A 22004-nucleotide genomic window follows, 5' to 3' on the forward strand; every position below is an offset into this window, starting at 1 on the left:
GCATACACAGCGTAGAGTTGGAGTTGGCTGGTTGTTAGGGCTTTCCTTATTTTCCTGAATGAAACCTTGAAGAGGAACATCAACCCTCTTTCTCGATTTTCGTTTGCAGACTTCTTTTCTATATTTGGGGCTTGTAAGTTGGTTTCCGAGATCCAATTTCGAGAGCATCATAATTTGGTTACATCAAATCCTCAAACCAAAAGGGAATAGTCCAAGTCTATCGCACAACTTGTATCCTCTCCTTTATATTACCTAATCAGAACAAATTACATCAAGTGTCCATGTAATATACATAAGGCCAAGGGGTGTAAAAGGTAAACTACTTATGCTAATGTGTATATAAGTCTCACATGATATATCCAACTACATGACTTGCATAGGCTACTTAATGGTATGCCTTGTTTACTCATTTTGCAAAATATACCATCATCAATGACAAGAAGCAATAATAGTCCCATAGGGGAGGCGGATGCTACGGAAGCTGAGGTGCGAGCAGTGCATCAAGGTTTAAGACTCTTGGCAAGAGATGGCATTGTTAATGTTGCGGTGGAAGGGGACTCATTGAATGTGATTCGATGGCTCAATGGTCTTTAAAAGTCGTCGTGGAGATTTGATAGTATGTTTGATGAAATGTTTGATTTGGTGAGATCCTCCTCAGCAGCTTTCCTGCATGTGCGTCGCTCCATCAATGTGGTGGAAGATAGCCTTGCAAAAGCGGGAGTCTCCATGGAGTCTTTGGCGATTTATGACTCTCTTCCTCCTTGATCATTCCTTCTTTGTATTGCTTATTATATTTGTCTTGTCTATCTTTGTATGGACGATCTCGGTCTATGTTCATTTTCATTTCTCAATAAAATACGCTTCTCTTTCAAAAAAAAAAGAAGCAATAATAATAATAAGGGAACTGTTGTCTCCAGTCACGAGGTGGCTGGTCTGACACGCGAGACCAGCCGCGAAATACCTTTTGCGATGGACCCTAGCAAATCCCTAATAATAATAGTAATAATAATAATAATTTCATCGGGAATTTTAAAGTTTGGGCTACTTATTATGAGTCTTGGCAATTTAATCTGCTTTGTCACATTATTTTACTATAAATCATGCAAAGAAATATAAATAACCATTTTTATCTATGTAAACTTGCATAGTTTAAAAAAACTATTTAATTCTTAAATGCAAACCTGTTACCCATGTATTGTTTGCACTTAATTGAGAATGGGCATGTATTTTACCAAAAAGAAAAAATCCGGAGCCCCCAATCCTGCCCACATGACAAGAATCTTCCTAGACCCGGCCTTAATGAGAAACTTCCTTATGGAAATGTATAATGCAGTGTTAAAAGACAAAAGGATAGGTTTTGAAACATCAAATGAAGCTGCCAGTCTAGATCATCAAGGAAATGGCAATCTCCTCGGGGAAAGAACTTATTACAAACTATATACTCATCTACAACCAAAGTGATATGCACAAGGGCAGTTGGTTAGATTTAGCATGGATCATATGTGGACAATAGTTGGAGTCGCGGCTCTCCTAGGATTTCGTCATCTGGGATCCCTGGGGAAGAAGATAAAGTTGGCCTTTCTGGACAGCATGATGCACTATCTCCCTACAATCCTTTGAGAGAAATGTGGGAAAAGGAAAATACATGAACCGAGCCCGTCCTGTAGGAACTACGAGATCACCCGAAGGATGCCTTCAAGCGAGGGGATAGACTTTCATAAAAAAATATCAAATTGGTACAACGAGCAACGACAAAAAAATAGCCTCTAATTCAATTAGAATAGCATGAAATAATTCAGCTGGTTTTGATGGCATTACCAAGATGCTAGAACAAAAGTGACAGAATAGTACAAAGATGCATGATGTAAAGCTCACCTTCCGCTTTTCTGCCTCAAGAACTTCTTCAGGAAAAGAAAGATAACTTGGTTCAGAAAATGTTCCCAGTGGATGTCCAAGAGATTCCCGTGTCTTCACCCAAAGTTGTGCACAGTGGCGGGCTAAACTGCTCAACAATATATAATAAGGCAGAACAGTTATGCATTCCACCTATAAATATTTTAAAACACTAATTTCACAGAAAATTTCAGCTTGCGCAAAGAAATCTAACTATTAGTTGCTACCGGAAATAAACATATGATAAAAGTTACAATCCTCTGAAGAAATTACTGAAGGGAGCAATTGGAATTGATTGGCATCATATGCAAACAACGTATGGATCCCGAGAAATAAATAGACAAAAAGTATATGTAGCTCCTCTAACAGAGCAAGCGCAAACAATTAGGAAGTCCTTGAAATTTACTAGGACTGGTAAGATAAGCCCATAGGAACCACACAGGCAATCCAAAATAAATATTTAAGTTTACCTATTTGAGTTATGCAAAACAAGACATAGCTTCTAACACATCAATTAATTCATAGAGACATGAAATGAGCATGTAGCCATTCAAAAAAAAAAAAAAGACAGGAAATGAGCATGTAATGAAGCTTTAATAAAGACGAATAAAACCCCTTTAATACAAACCCCTTTAATACAAGGTGTGAAACTAAATGACTGATAATTCGCAACACTATCAAAAGCCTATTAATGTCCAATTTTGAACATCTCGCTACAAAAAACAGAGAGCCTCACCATGCGTATGGCGCAGAGGTAAAATATTTAAGATCATGGGAGTATCCGTCTTCGAATAATTTCATTTTGATACTTTTTATTCATATAGAAGGCAACAATTCTAAATGGGCTGAAATGCTGAATTCAGTCATATAAGAATGAACATGAAAGAGTACAAAAGCTTTCATAATGTAACCAAGCATAATTAAGGCTTCACCATAGACAATTCCAAGGTTCAATACTGAATCCTTTTAGAAAAATAGTTTCTGGAGTTTTTAGATTGGTTGATTGAATCACAAGTTCAAGATTTTATTGTAGTAAACAGAATCCTCAAACGCTCAAACAAAGGAGCCACTTACTCTTGCCCCAACTACCACGCTTGACAACCTCCCCAGCCTCACGTTCTCACCAACCACCAACATGATAACATCAACCTGGCCATATTCATTTTGGTGGGCCATTTATTATTAGATATTATACATAGGCATTTTTTGAGAAATCAAGTTCGATCAAGATCCAACTCAAATCGACAAAAACATGTTGACGGTCTGAATCGAAGTTGACTCAAGACTTGACCGAGTACTCAATGCAAAGACTCGATGACAATAAAGAATGCCAAAATGCGCTTACCCTTGGACTAAGAGAAGTCAGCGATGCAATAGCATAAGCAAATATTGTGGGATGGTTATCATACTCAGGATAGGGAATCACCTCCAAGTTTACAACCCTCCCAATGTGACTAAAGGTCATTGGGTGATCTATTGCTTTTCATTTTTTGGAATGATGAAAGCGTTTTACTAAAATGAAATACAGAAAAAGATACATGGGCTCATAGACAGAGCTGGTCACAAGAAAATATAGCGTAAAAACAGAAAAAAAAGGCATCAAGGCTCAACCCCATGATGACTGACTCCTGGCAGTTGGGAATTTGAGATAACTGACACCCCAGTAAGCAAGTCCACAACCTCATTAGCATAATGGAAAATAAGTTGGAAAGTAATTGTGGCCTCCCAAACCATAGTTACCGGAAACTTCCTAGTTGGATGGGAAGCTCGCTTCCCCAGAAACTTGCTTCGGAAGCTAAGTTCTTCTCGCCTCAAAAATTTAGGGGAAGCGCGCTTCCCAAACGCTTCCTACGTGTATCCTCTTAGCAAAGAATACGCTTCTTATTGAGGTGTTTATTTCTTCGTAAGAGAATATTCTCTCCCTTTGATAATGTTGAAGGAGTGCATTTGAAGAAAGAGTACATTTAAAACTTGAAAAGATATCTTAAGTTTCAAACGAAATTATATGAATCTTCTTCCAAAAATATAACATTAAATACCCATGAATAAAATATGTGAAACTGTAAATTCCTAAAACTTGTGATTCTAATCAGTTGCAGCTTATTTAGCAAGGGCAAGTGAGCCTGTGATATCAACACATGTGCATATTTGTGTTGGCACGGAACATATTCTCGGATGATTTTGGAGACCTCAATCCCTAAGAAAGATCTCAACTCACCAAGATCTCTTTTTTTTGAAATGGCAAACTCACCAAGATCTTTTAGACGAAAATGTTTCTGAAGTTGAGTTTAAAGAGAGTAAAATATGTGAAATTGTAAATTTCTAAACCTTGTAATCTAATTAGTTGCGAATTCTTATTTTCTACTTGCAATTCTTACTTATTTGCAATTCTCACTTCTAATGAGGCCTCTTAAAGAATTCATATTGACTTTTAATGATGTTTCCCACATATTTTCTCCTTACTTTCTTTAAAGCTTTTTCGCTTCCCGTATTTTCTCTTTTCTAAATCCCTCGCTTCCCGCTTTCTGTTCCCATATCGATTCTCGCACTTGCTACCCACTCTGGCAACTATGTCCCAAACAATCAACAAACTCGTCAATATAAATTGCAAATCTCCACGGGGACACCTCCTTAGACCACTACAAGAATCAGCCTCCACAATCAAAGGCTAAAGATGAAGCGAGTCCCATAACTGAATGCCCCACTCTAAGTAATGAATTCTGTTTCGTTCGTTGTTTCAACAGAACGTTTCAGCATTTCGTTCGTTTCGTTCGAGGTTTTGTTCGAAACTTTTCGTTCCGCCACGACGACCGGAAAAAAAAATTAATAGCAAAAAAATAGAAATTGTTAAAAATTGGAACATAATCCATCATAAAATCAAGGTTGTAAAGATCCAACATTTACTTAAAGAAAAATCACTATCAGTTGAGATGCCTGTGTTGACCAGTGCCTGACTAGATGAAATAATTTTAGAGACCAAATTATGAGACTTTTTTTACCGGACTATTGGGATTTAATAATGTTTGGACATGATAGAATTTATGAAGTTTTAAAATTGGAAAAATACCACATCGTTTGGAAGTTAAGATTTTGATCCTGCCCGATTTTTTCAAATTTTGTAATAGAACTGAAAGTTTACTTTTTATCCTTTTACAATTGGGTCTTGAAACTACTTTTAATAACTTACTTAAATGACTTTACATGTAAACACTAGGAAGATGAAAGAAGAAGAGAAGAGAACCAAGAAGAGACAAGAAACAATTTTATAACTAAGGCCCCACTTAAGCATCAAAACCTCAGCTCCATTAGAATCCTTGGAACCAAATGGCCCAGAATAAGCCAATCGAACCACATTATTGTGGTACAGATTATACCACCAACGCTACCAGGAGCACTGGAGCAGGATTACCAATATGGGAGCTGTCAAGTTTGAACGAGCCACAATGAGAAGGGTTCCACTGAGGAGTCAGGGTGTGCTTTGCCACCATACTGAGGCAATAATGGTCCCACAATCATTGTAGTCAGAGCAATAAGTACTAGAAAAAAACTGAGGTGATTGCCCCCTGAGTGACATGGCTAAACAAGACACTTTATAGAGCCTTAATAGACGTCGCCTTCTAAGAGAATATCCACCTATTCCTTTCATCTGCAGTGCATATGGAATGTCAATTAATGATAAATGCTGTCAGTGAATAAGATGGTCTACCATCAAAATTCTATCCACCCAACAAGACATTGTGACATGAGGCGGCATGATGGCTCATAATATATACAATGGTGCAACCCCACGTCCCCACCCCTAACCAGTGCGAGATGAAAATAGAAATATTGGACAGAAAAGGAGCCAATGGGACTTCATTTCCACATGTCTATCCTTGCTAACCTGTCTTATGTAGATCTCATCCAATCTGTCATAAGCTCCACTATCATCCCAACCCAGTACACAAAAATATTCTTATATAAAGGAATAGATCATGACAATTTCTCCTTGCTGACAGCATATGAGTCTATCACTCTCGCATTTCTATCCAAGGCTACTCTAAATAGGGGCTGGAAAAAATATTTAAGATGTCAATCATCACACCAAGTCATGTCAGAACCTAATTTTGGTGTCAACTCTAAATTTATATCTAACATCCATTTTAAATGCATCCATAGTGCAAAATATACCTATACAGATGCTAAAACGCACTAAAGTGGTGCTCTCCATAGTCAACCAACCACTCAAGTCCTCCCCACAATTCCTATCTATTACAACCCTCCACAAATAGTCTTCTTAGACCCGATATCACCAATGCCGAATCCCTAACAAGGATTTATTCATTTCTCTAAGGCTTCTAATGCCCAGCCCCCTTCTTTATTGGTTTTTACACCACCTCCCAACCAGCTAGGAGATGGTTCCTAGGTTCCCCATTATCATTCTAAAGGAGATTTCTTGGAGCTCATCCAATCTGTCAATCACTGTGGAAGAGCAACAGAAGAAAGATAGGCGTCCTATGGGTGCCTTTATGACCTCTATGATTCCATAAAGAGGCTTATCCCATATCCCAGCATGAGAGATAACATTTACAAGGACATGCTGAAGTACAAAAGTGTAAAAGGCCTATTTGTCAGGGAGAAAGCTATTCTCACAGCCTGGCATTTTTCTTTTCATGTCAGTCTTTACATGGCTGAGATTTGGTCTTTAGCTTTTAATTTCTAAAAAACTGTTCTTAAGTTTTAGTGTTTTAGTGTTTTAGTGCAAATTTTCAAATTAACTAGTAAATTGACTAATTTCAGTTGAATAGTGGAATCGTTTGGTAACAAAAATCCAAATTTGCAACAAATAGCCTTTTGGTTTCTCAACCAAACTTGCAGCACGTCTAGGTGTGACACAATTGGAGCATATTCAATCATGCGAATAACTTCCAACCATGATTTTAAATTTCTTCCGAAATCCGTTGGGACCGAAACCGAAATTTGGTGAAATTTCAAATTTCTTGAAATCCCAAATTTCGGTTCGAAAAATTGAATTTTTTTTTAAAAATATTATTGTTCCAAAATTTCGGTTATAAATAAAGTAATACTTTTTTTATTACCGGATTTTGGCCGAAATTTCAGTTTCGACCAAGGGCGAAACCGAACCGAAATTTAAATCGGAAAACTGTTACTGCGCTCGAGCACAGATAGCTTATTTGTGCTCGAGTGCAGAAAAAAGGGGTGGGCCCACATTTTTTGGGGGATCCAAAGCATTCATTTGATGGGCCCTATTATAGATAGGGTGTGTACCAAAAATCAGCTCCATTGGATCATCCTCACCCTTCCATTTGTGGAGGGATAAATGGACAGATACTGTTTGTCCGCAAATCTGCCCAATTTTTCCCCACACAAATGGAAGGGTTAGGATGATCCAATTGAGCTAATTTTTTGTGGACACCCTATCTATGATAGGGCCCATCAAATGAATGCTTTGGATCCCCCCAAAAATGTGGGCCCACCCTGTTTCTACCCTCGAGTGTGGATAAGCTTATCGGCGCTCGAGCGCAGGAACAGTAAGCCCAATTTAAATCCAAGCTTCCAACTAGTTAGTATTTTGACAGTTTCAATTATCATTCTATTTTTTATTCAATTTAAACCCAGTCATTTGTTTCTTCAAAACAAGAAAATCCAAAATAGAGTAGGTAGAGCAAAAGAAATTGAACAATCTAGTAATTATCAAAGACAACCAACAACTTAGAGAATGCTACCTGAATCGCAACAGCATCAATCCAATCTAATCACAAGATATTGATGACTGCAGATAGTGGATATGCTGACCAATAGTAACCTGTATTTCTAGCTCGCTTAATTAGTTATTTTATGTGTTTGCTTAGCTACTAAAACTAGAAAACATGTGTTAGGTTAAGTATAATTCTAACAATTTGTGTATATATTCACATGATTTTACATATAACTGTATTTTAGAAAGGGTGGTACTTTATTTGCATAAAAGCATTGGTAAAAATGCATATGCTTAGTAGTTTAACAGATGTACATAGTTACATACAGCATAATTGTTTGTATCAAAGTACAAATGCATAAATTTTAGTATATCGATTGCAAAAAATAAAAAGATTTCGATATTTGGACCAAGGGAAGAGAGCAAAGCTTTTTCTAGGGTCTAGGAGTTGATAACTCTTGCCTATAGTTGTTATTCGTAGGGAGAAAATGGGCTTTTGTCATTCAATGGGTACCACATACCACCCCTACTCCAAAGCAATCAGCTACAAACCCTGTTTGCCACCTAGAAGCGTGGTGCGTACACCTTGGTGACAGACCACCACACACACACACACAAAGTGGAAAGATTGAAGAGCCATGGATGCAACTATTCGCTGTATAAAAGAAACCTGAGACTGTTCATGAAACTATGCGTATGTTAGTGAAAATTTTCATCATGGGAGGATGAACGCATTCATGTGACAAGGGTGCAAATCCCAAATTGAAGAACCATGGATGCAACTATTTGCTGTGTAAAAGAAAAATAAGACAGTTTATGAAACTGTGTACGTTAGTGAAAATTTTCATCATGGGAGGATGAGCACATTCAAGTGACAAGGGTGCAAATCACAATGAGAGTGGTGAACCATTAGGCTATTCTAGATAGCTTATGTCTAAAGAGTTATTTTCAAAATGAAAATTTAGCTTTCTTTTCACTTGATAGAGTAATTTATTTTATTCAAATTGGGACTTTGTCAGGTTCAATCAACACATTGGTTTAGAAGTAAAATGATGCCTTCAAGAAAAGGATAGGAAGTTAGCTTTCGTTCACTTGATAGAGTATACTTTATTCAAATTGGGACTTTGTCAGGTTCAATCAACACAATGGTTTAGAAGTAAAATGATGCCTCAGATTAAAGGATAGGCTGTAAGGCTTTGGTATGGAAACTAGGTAGGATCAAGCAAGATAGATTGCACCACAGAATAGATGGAGATCAAGATTTAGTGTGACGACTACTTTTAGCTAGGAGAGGATAACCAATGGTTGAGCTTCCTACTCCTCATAGAGAATTGTTAAACTGAGGCTCCACGAGCGGCACAAGTTTATATAGGGTGTGGAATTAAACTGTGCCTTAAGCTTCATTGTGTGATCATTGGAACGGTGGGAGCTACATTTAGAAAACAACTGCATTCACCTTCAATGGGTTCATAGCCGTGCCTGTGTACATTAACTTTTATTAGGATTTTAACTGACATCCATCTGGAACTACATCCAGCATGCAATTTACCTTTACATACCACATACAAATACTTCTACCAACAAATTTTATTTTATTTTAAAAAAAAAAAACAGTACAAGCCTAATATAGAAGAACAGGGGGGCAAAGGGATTAATAATGATTGTGTGGGTAAAGCCATTCAAAAAAAATGTTTGGGCAAAATCTTAATCTTAATCTTAAATCACAAATCGTTAACATAATTCACATAAAATATACGATTGAACTAATAAAAACTTGATAAAGACACTGTGATGCAGGATCTCACAAAGAAAAGCTCTGATACCAAATTGATGTAGCACCGTGAAGAGAAATTGAGGAAAGGGGAGAGAAATATAATAATAGGGGAAGAAGAGACGAAAATAACCTGAAGAAGAGACGAATTTAGGGAGAAGTAGAAGAAGAAGAGAAGAATAGACGAATTTAGGGAGAGGAGAAGACATCAGAAGAGGGAAGAAGAAAACCAGAATTAGAGGGAGAAGAATCTTTATTCAATATCAATCAAAGTTAATAATCTCTACTACATAAGGCCTATATATAGGCAATTAGAAGTCCTTAAAATAAGGAAACTGCCTAATTTAAGAATCCCTAAAAAGTAAATATTGAAATAAAATTCCTAGAAACTAAAATACCATGGAAAATAAATTCCTAAACTAAATAACATGGAAATATAATTCCTAATGGGCAAATATGCCACTTATTGGCCTATTATCTGCATCATTCTCCCCCAGCTGAAAAGAACTCGCCCTCGAGTTCTAGTCCGCCTGGGTCAAATATGAAAATAATCCAATGAAGCAGAATGAGGCGCAATCCGTCTGAAGCAATCCTGATGACTAATGCTCGAGACAGCAATGAAAGCGATCTGAAAGCCTGACGGCGGAATATGGAAGAAAGCATCCATACAAAATCATCACAATACACGTCTTTCGTGAGAATCAGGGAAGCCGGGAAGATGGCAATGTACTCATCCTGGATCGGCGTAATCGGCAAAACAGCTATGGGTAGTACCAATCGGGGAACATCCTCCACATGATCAACATCAACTGGTAACTCAGTAGGCACAGGAGAATTTACATGGAAGTCATCCGCTATTATCTCATCAGGCTCAGTAGAATCAATGATAAAATCAGAGTCTAGGACTGAAGCTTGAGCAGTGATGTCAGGCTGATGGACCTCATGAGCAATCTGCGGAACAAGTTCATCTGTGTCGGCACAAGTCTCGGCAATCTGATCAATCAGCGTAAATATAGGGCAATCCTCTATAATATGCTCGCGATCATCTGTCTCAGGTAATGGATCAACAGTCATGTCACTCGGCTCTGACTCAGGACGATGCTCGATCAACTCTGTCAAGGGAAAAGCCTCACATGGATCTACTACAATATCTGCCTTAGAAGTGTGAAGCTGTCTCTGCTCATGTATACGACGCACTGAATTTTCAGCTATAATTTTAGCTTCGCATATATAATGACGGTCTTCTTTTAGTCGTTCAAGGAGGGCTTCGACTTTACTTTCAACACTACACAACACTCTATATTCTCGCTCACGATTCAATCTCTGTTGATTCAAATAGTCGAGCGCATAAATATTCATAAACGCATCACGAACATCCTCTCAACGACAGATTGGCTACTCACGTCTTCTACGACGGCTCGTTTCAATGTGGCTCCATGAGCATCAGGCTTGTCGTCGCACAGTTTCTTTAGCCCAGTAGATAGTCTGGCGGTGATCATGGCCATTGTACTCATGATATGCGTCTAGAGTATCAATCCAACGTAAACATGTATCCTCATAATAGTGAAAGTGAGTGCGGCCATTCCAATAGCTTTCGTCGTACCCATAAAAAAAACGGAATAAATGGTGGAGTCATAGAGATCGATGACGAAAACTGAAATCAATCGTCTGATTTGTTTGTCATGTCGAAAGGAACACAATGCCTGTCTCGGATCTCAAATCGGATGACGGAAAGGTGTTGATCGGAAGATGGAACGCAATCGACGGCTGAGATTGCTCCTGAAACTATGCTGAAAACTGCTGTCCACTGCTGAAAATAGATTGGATACGCTCTAAAAGTTGTCACGAACAAATTTCGTGTAGAGGTCGAGGGCCAATTTTGAGCGGAAATAGCTCGGGTGAGGAGAGAGAATGCGATGGGGTAGAGAGAGAAAGTAGAGAGAGGGAGAGAGAAAAGAAGAGGTGTATGAATGTTTGTAGGTAATGGGAGGGTAGCCAAAGGAAAGAACGGGGTGCTGAAAGGAAAAGGGAGGGGGTATATGAAATTACTTTTGATGGTACGTACTTACCTGTTGAATAATAGCAATGAGAGAGAGTAAAGTGCCTAAAATAACTCTAGGCAGCTTTTCCTTCTAAAAAAACAACAACTTTTTCTTATTATTTCTGACTGACGTGACTTGCAAGTCAAGAAAACACTTTGGGCAAGTCACATATCCCTCACGTGAGCTCCTTTATTTTGGTTAAAAAGGTAACTTGCATCAAAAAGTAACTTTGACTAGTAACTCTGCAGGTTTCTTATTAATGATGCTATGGTAAGTGAGTATCAGATAAGATACTACCTTTTGAATGGTACGTGCAAACCTACCTCAAATAAAAGAAAGCAATAAGGTAACTTACCTTATTATGTTACTGTTGAGATGGGAAAGCAGGGGTTATGCACTATCTTACGAAACGACGGGTTTGGAGAAGAAGTAGGTGGCTTCCGCGACGGCAACAACGAGGTATGGCTGAGAAAATTGGAGGTCTCGGCTGAAATTTAGGAGGGAAGGAGGGCTTTGGTAAAGGAGTTTTAGGGGTTGTTTGTAACAAATTTGAATGACTGTTAGTGGGGTTAAATGGCTGAAATCAAAGGAAATTGTGTGGTGGTTTTGGGTGGCTGAGATTCAAGGGATTTTGTGGCGGTTGTGGAGGCTAAAAACTATGGGTTGAAAGTAGTTTTGGGGTTGTTGGGTTGAGAATTGGGGTCTGTGATTTGATGGGAATACGGATATGAGGTATCTGGGTTAGGGTTTGGAAGGGGTTTGGGCTGAAATAGAGGGGATAATTTAGGTGGTTAACAGCTTTGGTGTTGGGGTTAGGAAGGATGGTGCAAGGGCTGTTGGTTGAGAACAGAAATAGATTTGGGTACAGCAAGATGGGTTTATTCGATGGTGAATTTGGGGAGGTGTTGGCTGGCTTGTATGGGTTAGGTTTTATGTAGGCAAGATGTTTGATGAAATTCCTCAAAGGGTTATGGTTATGGTTTTGAAGGAGTTAGGGTGTTGGATGGTTTTGGGTGGCTGATTTGGTGTAGATTTTCTGCAGGTTTGGGGCTGAGAGTAAGAGGGAAAAAAAAAAAAAAAAAGACCTCACTTTGATTGCAAGTTGCGCTTTGATCTTCGTAGTCTTGGATCTCTGGGCCTTTTGCTCTTGGATCTTTCGCTTTGATACCAAATTGATGCAGGATCTCACAAAGAAAAGCTCTGATACCAAATTGATGTAGCACCGTGAAGAGAAATTGAGGAAAGGGGAGAGAAATAGAAGAATAGGGGAAGAAGAGACGAAAATAACCTGAAGAAGAGACGAATTTAGGGAGAAGTAGAAGAAGAAGAGAAGAATAGACGAATTTAGGGAGAGGAGAAGAAGTCAGAAGAGGGAAGAAAAAAACCAGAATTAGAGGGAGAAGAATCTTTATTCAATATCAATCAAAGTTAATAATCTCTACTACATAAGGCCTATATATAGGCAATTAGAAGTCCTTAAAATAAGGAAACTGCCTAATTTAAGAATCCCTAAAAAGTAAATATTGAAATAAAATTCCTAAAAACTAAAATACCATGGAAAATAAATTCCTAAACTAAATAACATGGAAATATAAATCCTAATAGGCAAATATGTCACTTATTGGCCTATTATCTGCATCACACTGTCAGGACAGTCATATGAAACGATCACATTTTCTGGATTAGAACCAGTAGAGTAGCTCACCTACGCATGCGGCCAAAATATCGAGCCCGTTCAGTTACACCAACAAAGCCTCTAGCATCTAAAATATTGAAAGCATGAGAGGTCTTCAGAAGCTGATCATACCTAACACAATGTAGAGCAAATTTCAACTTTAACACTGGCTTTTGAAGATTAATTTCCTGACAATATATGCAATAGAGTGGCATAAGGTTCTATTTTAAAACATACGCAGGAATTGCAAGACCCAGGGACAGTAAAGAGCGGGCTTCTTCTTCAAAAATTTCGAATTGTTTTTGGATGTGTTCGACACTGGCATATTCCAAATAATATGCGCTCATTTCCTTCCTGCAAAATAAATAATGAACATCATAACTATTGATTTCACCAGTCAGAAAGTATTAAATTATGTGAAAGGAATGCGATCTTGAAACAGAAAAAGGTAATCCCAAAAGGTGGGAGAGTAATACTTTAACGAATAATAATAAAATAAAATACATTCGAACCTTTCAAAAAAAAAAAAAACATTCAACAAAATGAATTGCTGCAAAAGACCATTTGTAACCATAGCATTGACAGAAAACGTAAAAATTGACAGTGGAAACTTATGAAAGCTTGTATCAAATCTTCATGTCGTTTCACCTAGGAGCAAAAATGTGAGGATAGTAAAAGAAATATAAAGTAAAATTTTGGAAAGTACAGATATCTGCAGTGTTGCAATGTTAACAGTAGAAAATGTCCAACCATTGTAGTTCCACAGCTCTGAGTGCTACTTTCCAAGATTTCAAAAGACGACCTTCACAAACACATTGCAAGCCTGCACCTAGAACTAAGCCAGATACTCCATCTCTTCATTCAAAAACTGGACTAGCTCCAATTCCAAATGTCCCACCCATCCAACCCCAAGCTTCCTTCTTCGGACCTCTTGCCAGAGAATCCACCAAATCTTCATTCCAGAATATAGCTTTGAACAAAATCAATCATCCTTGACCTAAAAGTGGTTTTTCTAGCAACTATCAAGTGACCGTTGATTTAGATAGCACCGGCCAAGGGTCTAGAATGTGCATGCTAAGTTACGATAGTTAAAATTTATATTATGTATTACTAATTTGATCCTTAGAAGCATATATCTTCCCTCATGGGTGCCGCTCCCGCCTCAGAATCATGATTCGGCGCTCCTTAGGACGGAGCTTCTAGGGAGCGCGACCCCGAAGAGATAGAAGCCGCTCCCATGACGCTCCCAACATGCTTCTATTACTCCATCAGTCCCACTATCACCAACTTCCCTGCATCAAACTCTTCTAACTCTTCAAAGTACTTCATTGGAGCAAGAACAAAGGCATCTTCATAAGGCACGAGGAAAGAGGGCATGAAAACGAAGATGGATAGAAATTAATATCTTTTGATGTACTTAAATTTTGAAAGATGCATATGAAGATGGCTAGAAATTATTATTTTTTGATGTACTTGAATTTTGAAAGATATATAAAGAAAATATTACATACACGCTCACATGGTGCTCCCAAACTTACACTCTTCTAGACCCCACACTTCCCTACCCCCGCTTCGTGCTTCTAAGATTTGATCACTATCAAGAGTTTGGATTTATCAAAAAAAAAAAAACTGATATAATTTTGACTCAAGAACACCTAATTCAGTATGAGTTAGCACAATGAAATAAGTCACATTTAATTAATTAATAATATAATTTGATAATTTTGTCCGAGTCCAATGTAAGCACTTACCTTATTACTTGCACGTCCACTTATTTGATAATTTTGTCCAGTTACTTCACAATGCCTATAATATTCCTGGAAGAAATCATTTTGCCCCATCTCTAATTTACAAGGCCCTCGAGATGTCCTTAGGTATCATGAGGGGACATTAGAATGACATTTTCCAGTCTTATAGGGGTGAAAAATTCAAGTGAAGGGGAGGTTCCATCCCTTCTCCAAAAGTCTGAATCTGCTGCATCATTGAGTAGTGGCCTCTTTCTCTTAGGTGATTGAGAAAGGTGATAGGTGGCATCCCAGGGAAATAAATCCCACTAGAACAACAGTGGTGATATTAGATTTATGTGCTTTTATGGCGATCAGTTATAAGCATATCTTGAGGGAGGCCAATGACATGGCGAATAATTTTATTGATGAGGGGGAAGGGCATGAGGCATTAGATGTGGGAGTTTAGCTCTGTTGTGGTGCGATCCTGGCACTCTGTCGCATGTCATAATTGTTGAGATTGCGGGATCCTCTGGTCATTCTAGTATGTTCTTATCTTTATTAATAAAAATCATTGTTAACATTAAAAAAAAGTACTTAAAAAGATCCCAAGTTCCAACAAATGAACCGGTAACGTCCCATGATTGGGTCCCGCAATTGAAAGGGCAAGGGGTTGCCCAACCACATGTAATTTATCTGTTTATGATCACGTTGAGTATCTGATAAAGGTTCTCAACTGTCAAGACACCTTGGTGTCCATTAAATGTCACATCTTAGCATACTCTGGTCACATATTTTAGCAGTGTACAACATATCCAAAAGCAGCCTAACATCTCAAATTCCATGACCTAGCATCTAGTAGCCTGAAGGGATGAATGGGCCCATTAGGATCAGTATTTATCAATTATTCAGTTTAGAAAAAAATTTCAAGCATAAAAAATGAAAAGGAAAATAGACCATACAATAACATATAAATAGCATAACGGAGTAGGTGACCATTTTCAACTAATTGCCTCTGCTCACAACATAAGTGGCGTAGGGACTAGGACATGTATAATTTTTAGAAGTTCGTTCCTTTAGAACTTCAAGCGACTCGGGCAAATAATTTCCTTTTAACTTTTAAGTGAATTATAGGCAGGTTTTTATTGACCAATTTTACACATTAGTTTCTAAGAAAGCTTTCCTCCTTTTCCCTTAGATGGGTCACTATTTACACAGGGAAGATTTTTTTCTCACAAGCACCATAGAGTGAAATGAGTACAACATGATCTGAAGTAAAGAAACCAAATCTTGCATGAGGGCTAAATAACAAGTCATCACATAGTCCACATACTCATTCTCTAAAAACAGTTCGCCGTAAGTAATTCCCTCAGCATATTGAATTCTCTTGAAATGATCAACACCCTGCCATTCAGATAGACATCAAACTCAGCACTAAGAGTATTTTGCTAAATTTGCAAACAGGCATGACAACTAATTTGACCAATATTAATTTAACCTGAAGCAACATGAGGATACGCTCAAGGCCATAAGTTATCTCCACTGAAATGGGCAGCAATGGGAGACTTCCAGCCTGAAAAACAGGAAAAACTAAATCTAGGACACTGCCACATTTTCAAAGGATGCAACCATAATTTGTAACAATATAACAACAAAAAAACAAACATCAAGAAATCTGAGTTGGGGAAATTAAGATTCCTGGAAAGTAACGAGACATAACAACCAAATGGGATAAAGGTATACAGCCACGGATAAATAAGAATCACAAATCAATTAACCAATGACCAACATACCTGCTGAAAGTAAGTGAATTGGGTAATCTCCATCCCATCCATCCAAACTTCCCAACCCAATCCCCAAGCACCAAGAACCTATCAACATTTCATATTGAAAGAAAGGAATATTAGCTTCTTAATAAGCCAAACATGCCTATGTGTAAAACTTTCAGAGGAGTTCTCATGCTTACAATTATTATCTTATTTAACAAAACCAGACATTTAATTTGTCTCTCAAGATCTCAGTAATATTGCATGAATCCAGCCACATTACACTAAAAGAACAGATATAAAATGGGCAATGATAGAATGAAAGGCGCCCTTGCAAAAACCAGCTTCAAGGGCGCCCCCGTTGGTCAGTTTTCAGCAAAGTGCATAAATGATAGCGCCGAAAAAGTGGATGGCGCAGCAAAAAAGGGAACCGGCTTTGACTTTGCTGAAAACTGACCAATGGGGGTGCCCTTGAAGCAGGTTTTTTGCAAGCGTGCCCTTCATTCTATCATTCCTCATATAAAATAGACAAAAAAAAAACATCAGCAGATTCCACTGATCAAAATAAAAGCATTACCGGACTTTCCCAGTTGTCTTCCACAAAACGTATATCATGTTCATTCACATTAATACCTGCCAAGCATATTAGCTTCAGATACTCAATCCTAGAAAAATATAGAAATATTCAACAGTACTGTCAAAGAATTCTCATGAGAACAGAGGATCTCCTGATGATAGAATATTAGAGGTGCTCTATATAAGCACAATGCAGATCATAACTAATTTAAAATTCTATAGTTTCAGAACAAACTACTTTTATGTTTCTACCTTCCCCATTTCACCAATGTCATCTGTTGCTTATCCTCTTCCTCTGCTGATTAATAAATTTATAGTGAATAGAAAATAATGAAACAAAATTTTCCAAAAAAAAAAATGAAATAAACAAAACAATTAGATCGTGCTACTCAAATACTAAGAAACATCAATCTTAATGTCACAGGCTCAAATACTAAGAAAAACAACTTGATAAGATTATGTTACTCAAATACTGAAAAAATCAATCCTGACGTCCCATATGAATATCATGGAAGTTTCATAGAACCTAATACATGAGGATCTAATATCACTGGTTTACAGCAGTACTTTTGTTGCAAACATCCGTACAGTATTTTTCTCATTATCAAGTAATCAAGTGAAGCACAAGGCCAAAAGAAATTACAAGAAACTATAGCTATCGGCCCACTAAACCTCCATAACATAGTTTTTAAAAAAAGAGGAGTAATATTGCAATCGGAAACACAATCAACATATCCAACTTCACACCAAGAGTGATATAATGTCAACACAGGCAATGATAAACAAACAAATTATCACAAAACCAAGAATGTCATTAGGGAAACGATTGCATCCTAAGAACTACAACATGGAAAAGTTGCTCTAAAAAAACAATCTATTGCAGAAAAAAAAAACAATCCCTACATAAGTCAGAAAGACTCCAAATAAACCAATGACCACAAAACCATGCATGGGATAAAAGGAACTTTTGCGTCTTAAGAAACTACAGCATGAAAAAGTTCCCTGAAATTACAAAAGCATGCAAACAAAATAATACTGATCCTTACCCAATGCTGAAAGACTCCGGATAAAAAGGTCTTGAGAATTTCCGGGATCTGGCTTTAATATAACCTGAGATTGAATCAATTGAAACATAAATCTGGAAGGAAGAATGTCTATGCAGAAGGTTAAACTGATAAAAATATTGCGAGCAACTTCCTAACATCAACAATGACTGCATCATCAAATAATGTAAAGTGGACCTCCAACACAAAATTAAGATTGACCTGAAATTGAGTGTGTCGTTGGAGCCTATTCGGGTTGTCCCCATAACGACTATCATCCGGTCGTACGCTAGGTTCCACATACCTTCAATAGAAACTTTTATGTTAAGGATGAGGGTAAGTAATTATCCAGAATCCACACACATGCATAAGTTGTGAAGCAGTAAATGAATATCTATTTAATAAGTTTTGGAGTTCAAAGAGCAAATAGAAGTAATATCTACAGATTCCAGAAAATCTCATTGGCAATAGAATTTGAGGGAACTTTACGAGTTTTAGACTTCTTTCTCACTGGGTAACTGGTTAGAGTTGATTTTCTATATAAATAAGGGATATGGGAAGCTCTAAGACACCTTTTCTCGAGCATCTTATTGACAATATGGTGTTGTTCTTTCCAGCACCAAGTATATCCACCTCTGCTGAGTTTTTCTTCTTTAGATCATGGCTACTACTGTGTATTCTCTTTTTCTTTATGTGGAGGGTTTGAACCTATATATGGAGATTGTTTCCTAGAGGATCTGAAGCTACATTGCTAAATTTTTTATAATATGAATCGAAAAGTTCTTTTACCGATTACAGCTTATGGTGTCTAAACTCTAAAGCTACGTTTAGGGAAATAGTTTTCTTTCGCTACTTGCAGTGTTTAGAGCGTTTTCCTTGGACGCCGCGTTTATAGGACTGTCATCTCTTGCAGTCTTTTGACTTTCTAGCAATAATTCTACATGTTCAAAATTTTGAAAGATCTGTGAGTTATTGTGCAAATCCCGATTCCAGAAGAAACTCCACAGATATGCACCTAGATCAACAAATAAAAGTGCTAACGTTGTTGGATCAAAATATTAAGTGTTGAGGACATGTTGAATAGCATTTGTCTTTGAGTATGACCCGCATCTTTGTTAGTTTAATATGTCTTTTATGTCTTTTGTCGTTGAAGGAGGGGCATTCATGTAATTATAAATCAGTTACATAGAAATCATGTGAACGGGGCTATTTTCATGGGATTCGGGTTTTCTCCACAGGAAATATTTTCTCATCAAATATCCTCTTCTCTTACTTCTACGTTTATTCTTCTTCTTCTTCTTCCCTTCTTGTTTTCCCTTTATTTATTCGGGAGATGATATTTTCAACACACCCCCCCCCCCCCCCCCCGCATTATTCATGCACTCCCCTAAGGTGATTTGACGTGAACAGTGTGCAACTTTAACTCTTTTTGACGTCAAATCACCTTATAAGGGGAGCGCATGCGTAATGCGGGGGGGGTGAAAATATCATCTCCCTTTTTTTTCAATATTATTCACATGGCATCAGCTGTGAAGCTTGCTTTTTTCATCTTCCCATGTTTTTTAGAGAATTTTTAAAAGGAGATAGCCCTAATTGTCTTAGTGTTTGGTGTTTCTTTTCGTATTCCATGTTTCTACGAAAAATAATGGTTCCGTACAACAATTGATGTGCATTTGTTCCTATTAATGTCAAGACCTAAGGAGAGTTTGGCGTTATCATATGGTGTGTAACCCTTGAATGTGTTTCCAGGTTGTGAAAGTGGATCGTTTGTGATACAAGAGTTTTGTATGGTGTTTGACATGGTGCTCAAGGTTCACGTTGGATGTTGTTGATGCCAAAGGTCATTTTTGGATACAGGAAAGTTAGTTTTCATCATATCGAGTAAGTTTTATGCGGTTTCTTTCACCTCTTTTTATGCATTGTGGCGTGCAAATCGTCATTCAGTGAGGTTTATTATATGTTTGTTGGGATTGTACCCAAACCCCTTTTAACATAGAGGTGTTACTTTCATCATTGTTATGCCCAAACCCCTTTTAACCTACAGGCATTACTACCATCCTTATTATGGATTCTAAATTGGGTGTTACATCGACATCAGATTTCATGCATAATCAGATTACCAACATCAAATTAAATAGTATTTACAGACGGAAAATCAATTAGAGTTTTTCTAATTGCTCGTGGTGAGATCAAATATATTTCCACGAGCAAACTCTTGGGAAGTGCTTCGACTTATGAAGAATGGATTTGTGATGATGCCCCAATCATGGCAAGATTGTGAAATTATAATGAGCCATCTGTGAGCTATAAAGTAATGTTTTTAATACACCTAAGGAAATATGGTAAACCTTAAGAGGCATGTATTAGTGTGATAAGAATATCAATTATTTCAAGAAACATTTTCTTTACAAAAGGAGGATTAAATCACAAGTACAACTCCGTGAGAGATATGTGATGAGAACTAAACCTTTATCAACCTCACAACTGATGTAGAAATTCAATGACAACAACATGACGAGTTCTGTGTAGCAAATTTCCTCTGGACTTGGTCCAAAATATGAACAAATTAGAACACAGATATTGGGAGTATGAAATATTCCCTTCATGACTGAGGCTTATGTTCATCTTCAGTGGGTTTTGAATGGTTGTAGTACCACTATAGTTTATGGTGCATGTTTATATTTGACCTCTCCCTAAGGGAGAGGTGGTAGAGGACGTGGATTCATAAGCAGACATGATCCATGTGGTCATGGTTAGTGTTAACTTACCAACTTCTCCAAAAGCTTAAGCTGTTGGAGAAAGGCGTTATATATCTTTTATACTTTAACACTCCCCCGCACGTGTGGCCCACTTGGCAAACACGTGGCACATGTGGTCCCACTTTGGGCCAACCCCGCACGTGGATTTTTGCTATCCGGGAGGTTTGAACTCTAGACCTTTGGCTCTGATACCATGTTAACTTACCAACTTCTCCAAAAGCTTAAGCTGTTGGAGAAAGGCGTTATATATCTTTTATACTTTAACAGTTAGAATATTTTGGGTCGGGGTTGAGGACGTGCATCACGTCAATGTCCTTATTGTAGTATGAAAGACTCCTTATAGACATGTGAACCATTTGCAATTGGTCTTGGATGAACTTTGAAGAGAGAAATTGTACTTAAATCTCAAAAAGTGAATCTTTTACACCTAGACGGATAGATCAAGTGTTGAATTTGTTTTATCGAAATCTATGGGAACGCCAAAATTAACAATTTCTGATATTAGTGGACTTCTAGGAAGAAAACTTGATCTGAAATAAATTAAAAGCTACATATTTCCAGCAAGTTGACTTAGTTAATCCAAAGATAAATCGCAACATTGTGGCTGTAAATTAGGTATCAGCCCCTTACTTGTATCAATACACTTACAGTGAGCTTTATCCCGATGAAAATTACATTGGAGCAAGAATTATATATGTTTGCTGATGATGATTAGGTAAGTTGGGATTGAACTGACAACTGGTTTGGACCAAACCAATTTCCAACTAAAATATGAGATCTAACTCAAAGTAACGAATACAATGTCAGTAACGAACTAAAATACCCTACAATGTGCCTGTGTCTTCAACACATACAATGCATCAAGAAAACAAAATACATATGCATGTAGAACAATATGAAAGATGAAATAGAGATCATTGTTGTTATTTTTTTTCCCATGATGATCTTCAGAAAGCATACTTACGCAACATTCCATGGTTCTGGGCCGAGAACCCTCAAGAAAGTCAAAGGATTCATGGTTCCAGCTCCAACCTATTTAACAAATACAAAATCATTA

The 22004-nt window shown here is 37.6% G+C and overlaps 1 protein-coding gene across 2 annotated transcripts in view; it reads right to left on the reverse strand.

The window, feature by feature from the left end:
• The window catches only part of EDD1 (glycine-tRNA ligase), a 53586-nt gene that overhangs the window by 30411 nt on the left and 1171 nt on the right, over window positions 1–22004 (reverse strand). For both annotated transcript variants that reach the window (XM_077388850.1, XM_077388849.1), the window contains exons 3-12: window positions 21912–21979; window positions 18411–18492; window positions 18192–18255; window positions 17147–17202; window positions 16597–16674; window positions 16302–16376; window positions 16137–16207; window positions 13317–13433; window positions 13110–13211; window positions 1876–2002 (exon numbers count right to left, since the gene is read on the reverse strand). In XM_077388850.1, coding sequence (XP_077244965.1) covers window positions 1876–2002; window positions 13110–13211; window positions 13317–13433; window positions 16137–16207; window positions 16302–16376; window positions 16597–16674; window positions 17147–17202; window positions 18192–18255; window positions 18411–18492; window positions 21912–21979 — 840 coding nt within the window. The remainder of the gene's footprint in view (window positions 1–1875; window positions 2003–13109; window positions 13212–13316; window positions 13434–16136; window positions 16208–16301; window positions 16377–16596; window positions 16675–17146; window positions 17203–18191; window positions 18256–18410; window positions 18493–21911; window positions 21980–22004) is intronic.

The sequence above is a fragment of the Tasmannia lanceolata genome, unplaced genomic scaffold (assembly GCF_043159265.1).
Source record: "Tasmannia lanceolata isolate RefF3 unplaced genomic scaffold, GAP_Taslan_0.1 ptg000008l, whole genome shotgun sequence".
NCBI lineage: Eukaryota > Viridiplantae > Streptophyta > Magnoliopsida > Canellales > Winteraceae > Tasmannia > Tasmannia lanceolata.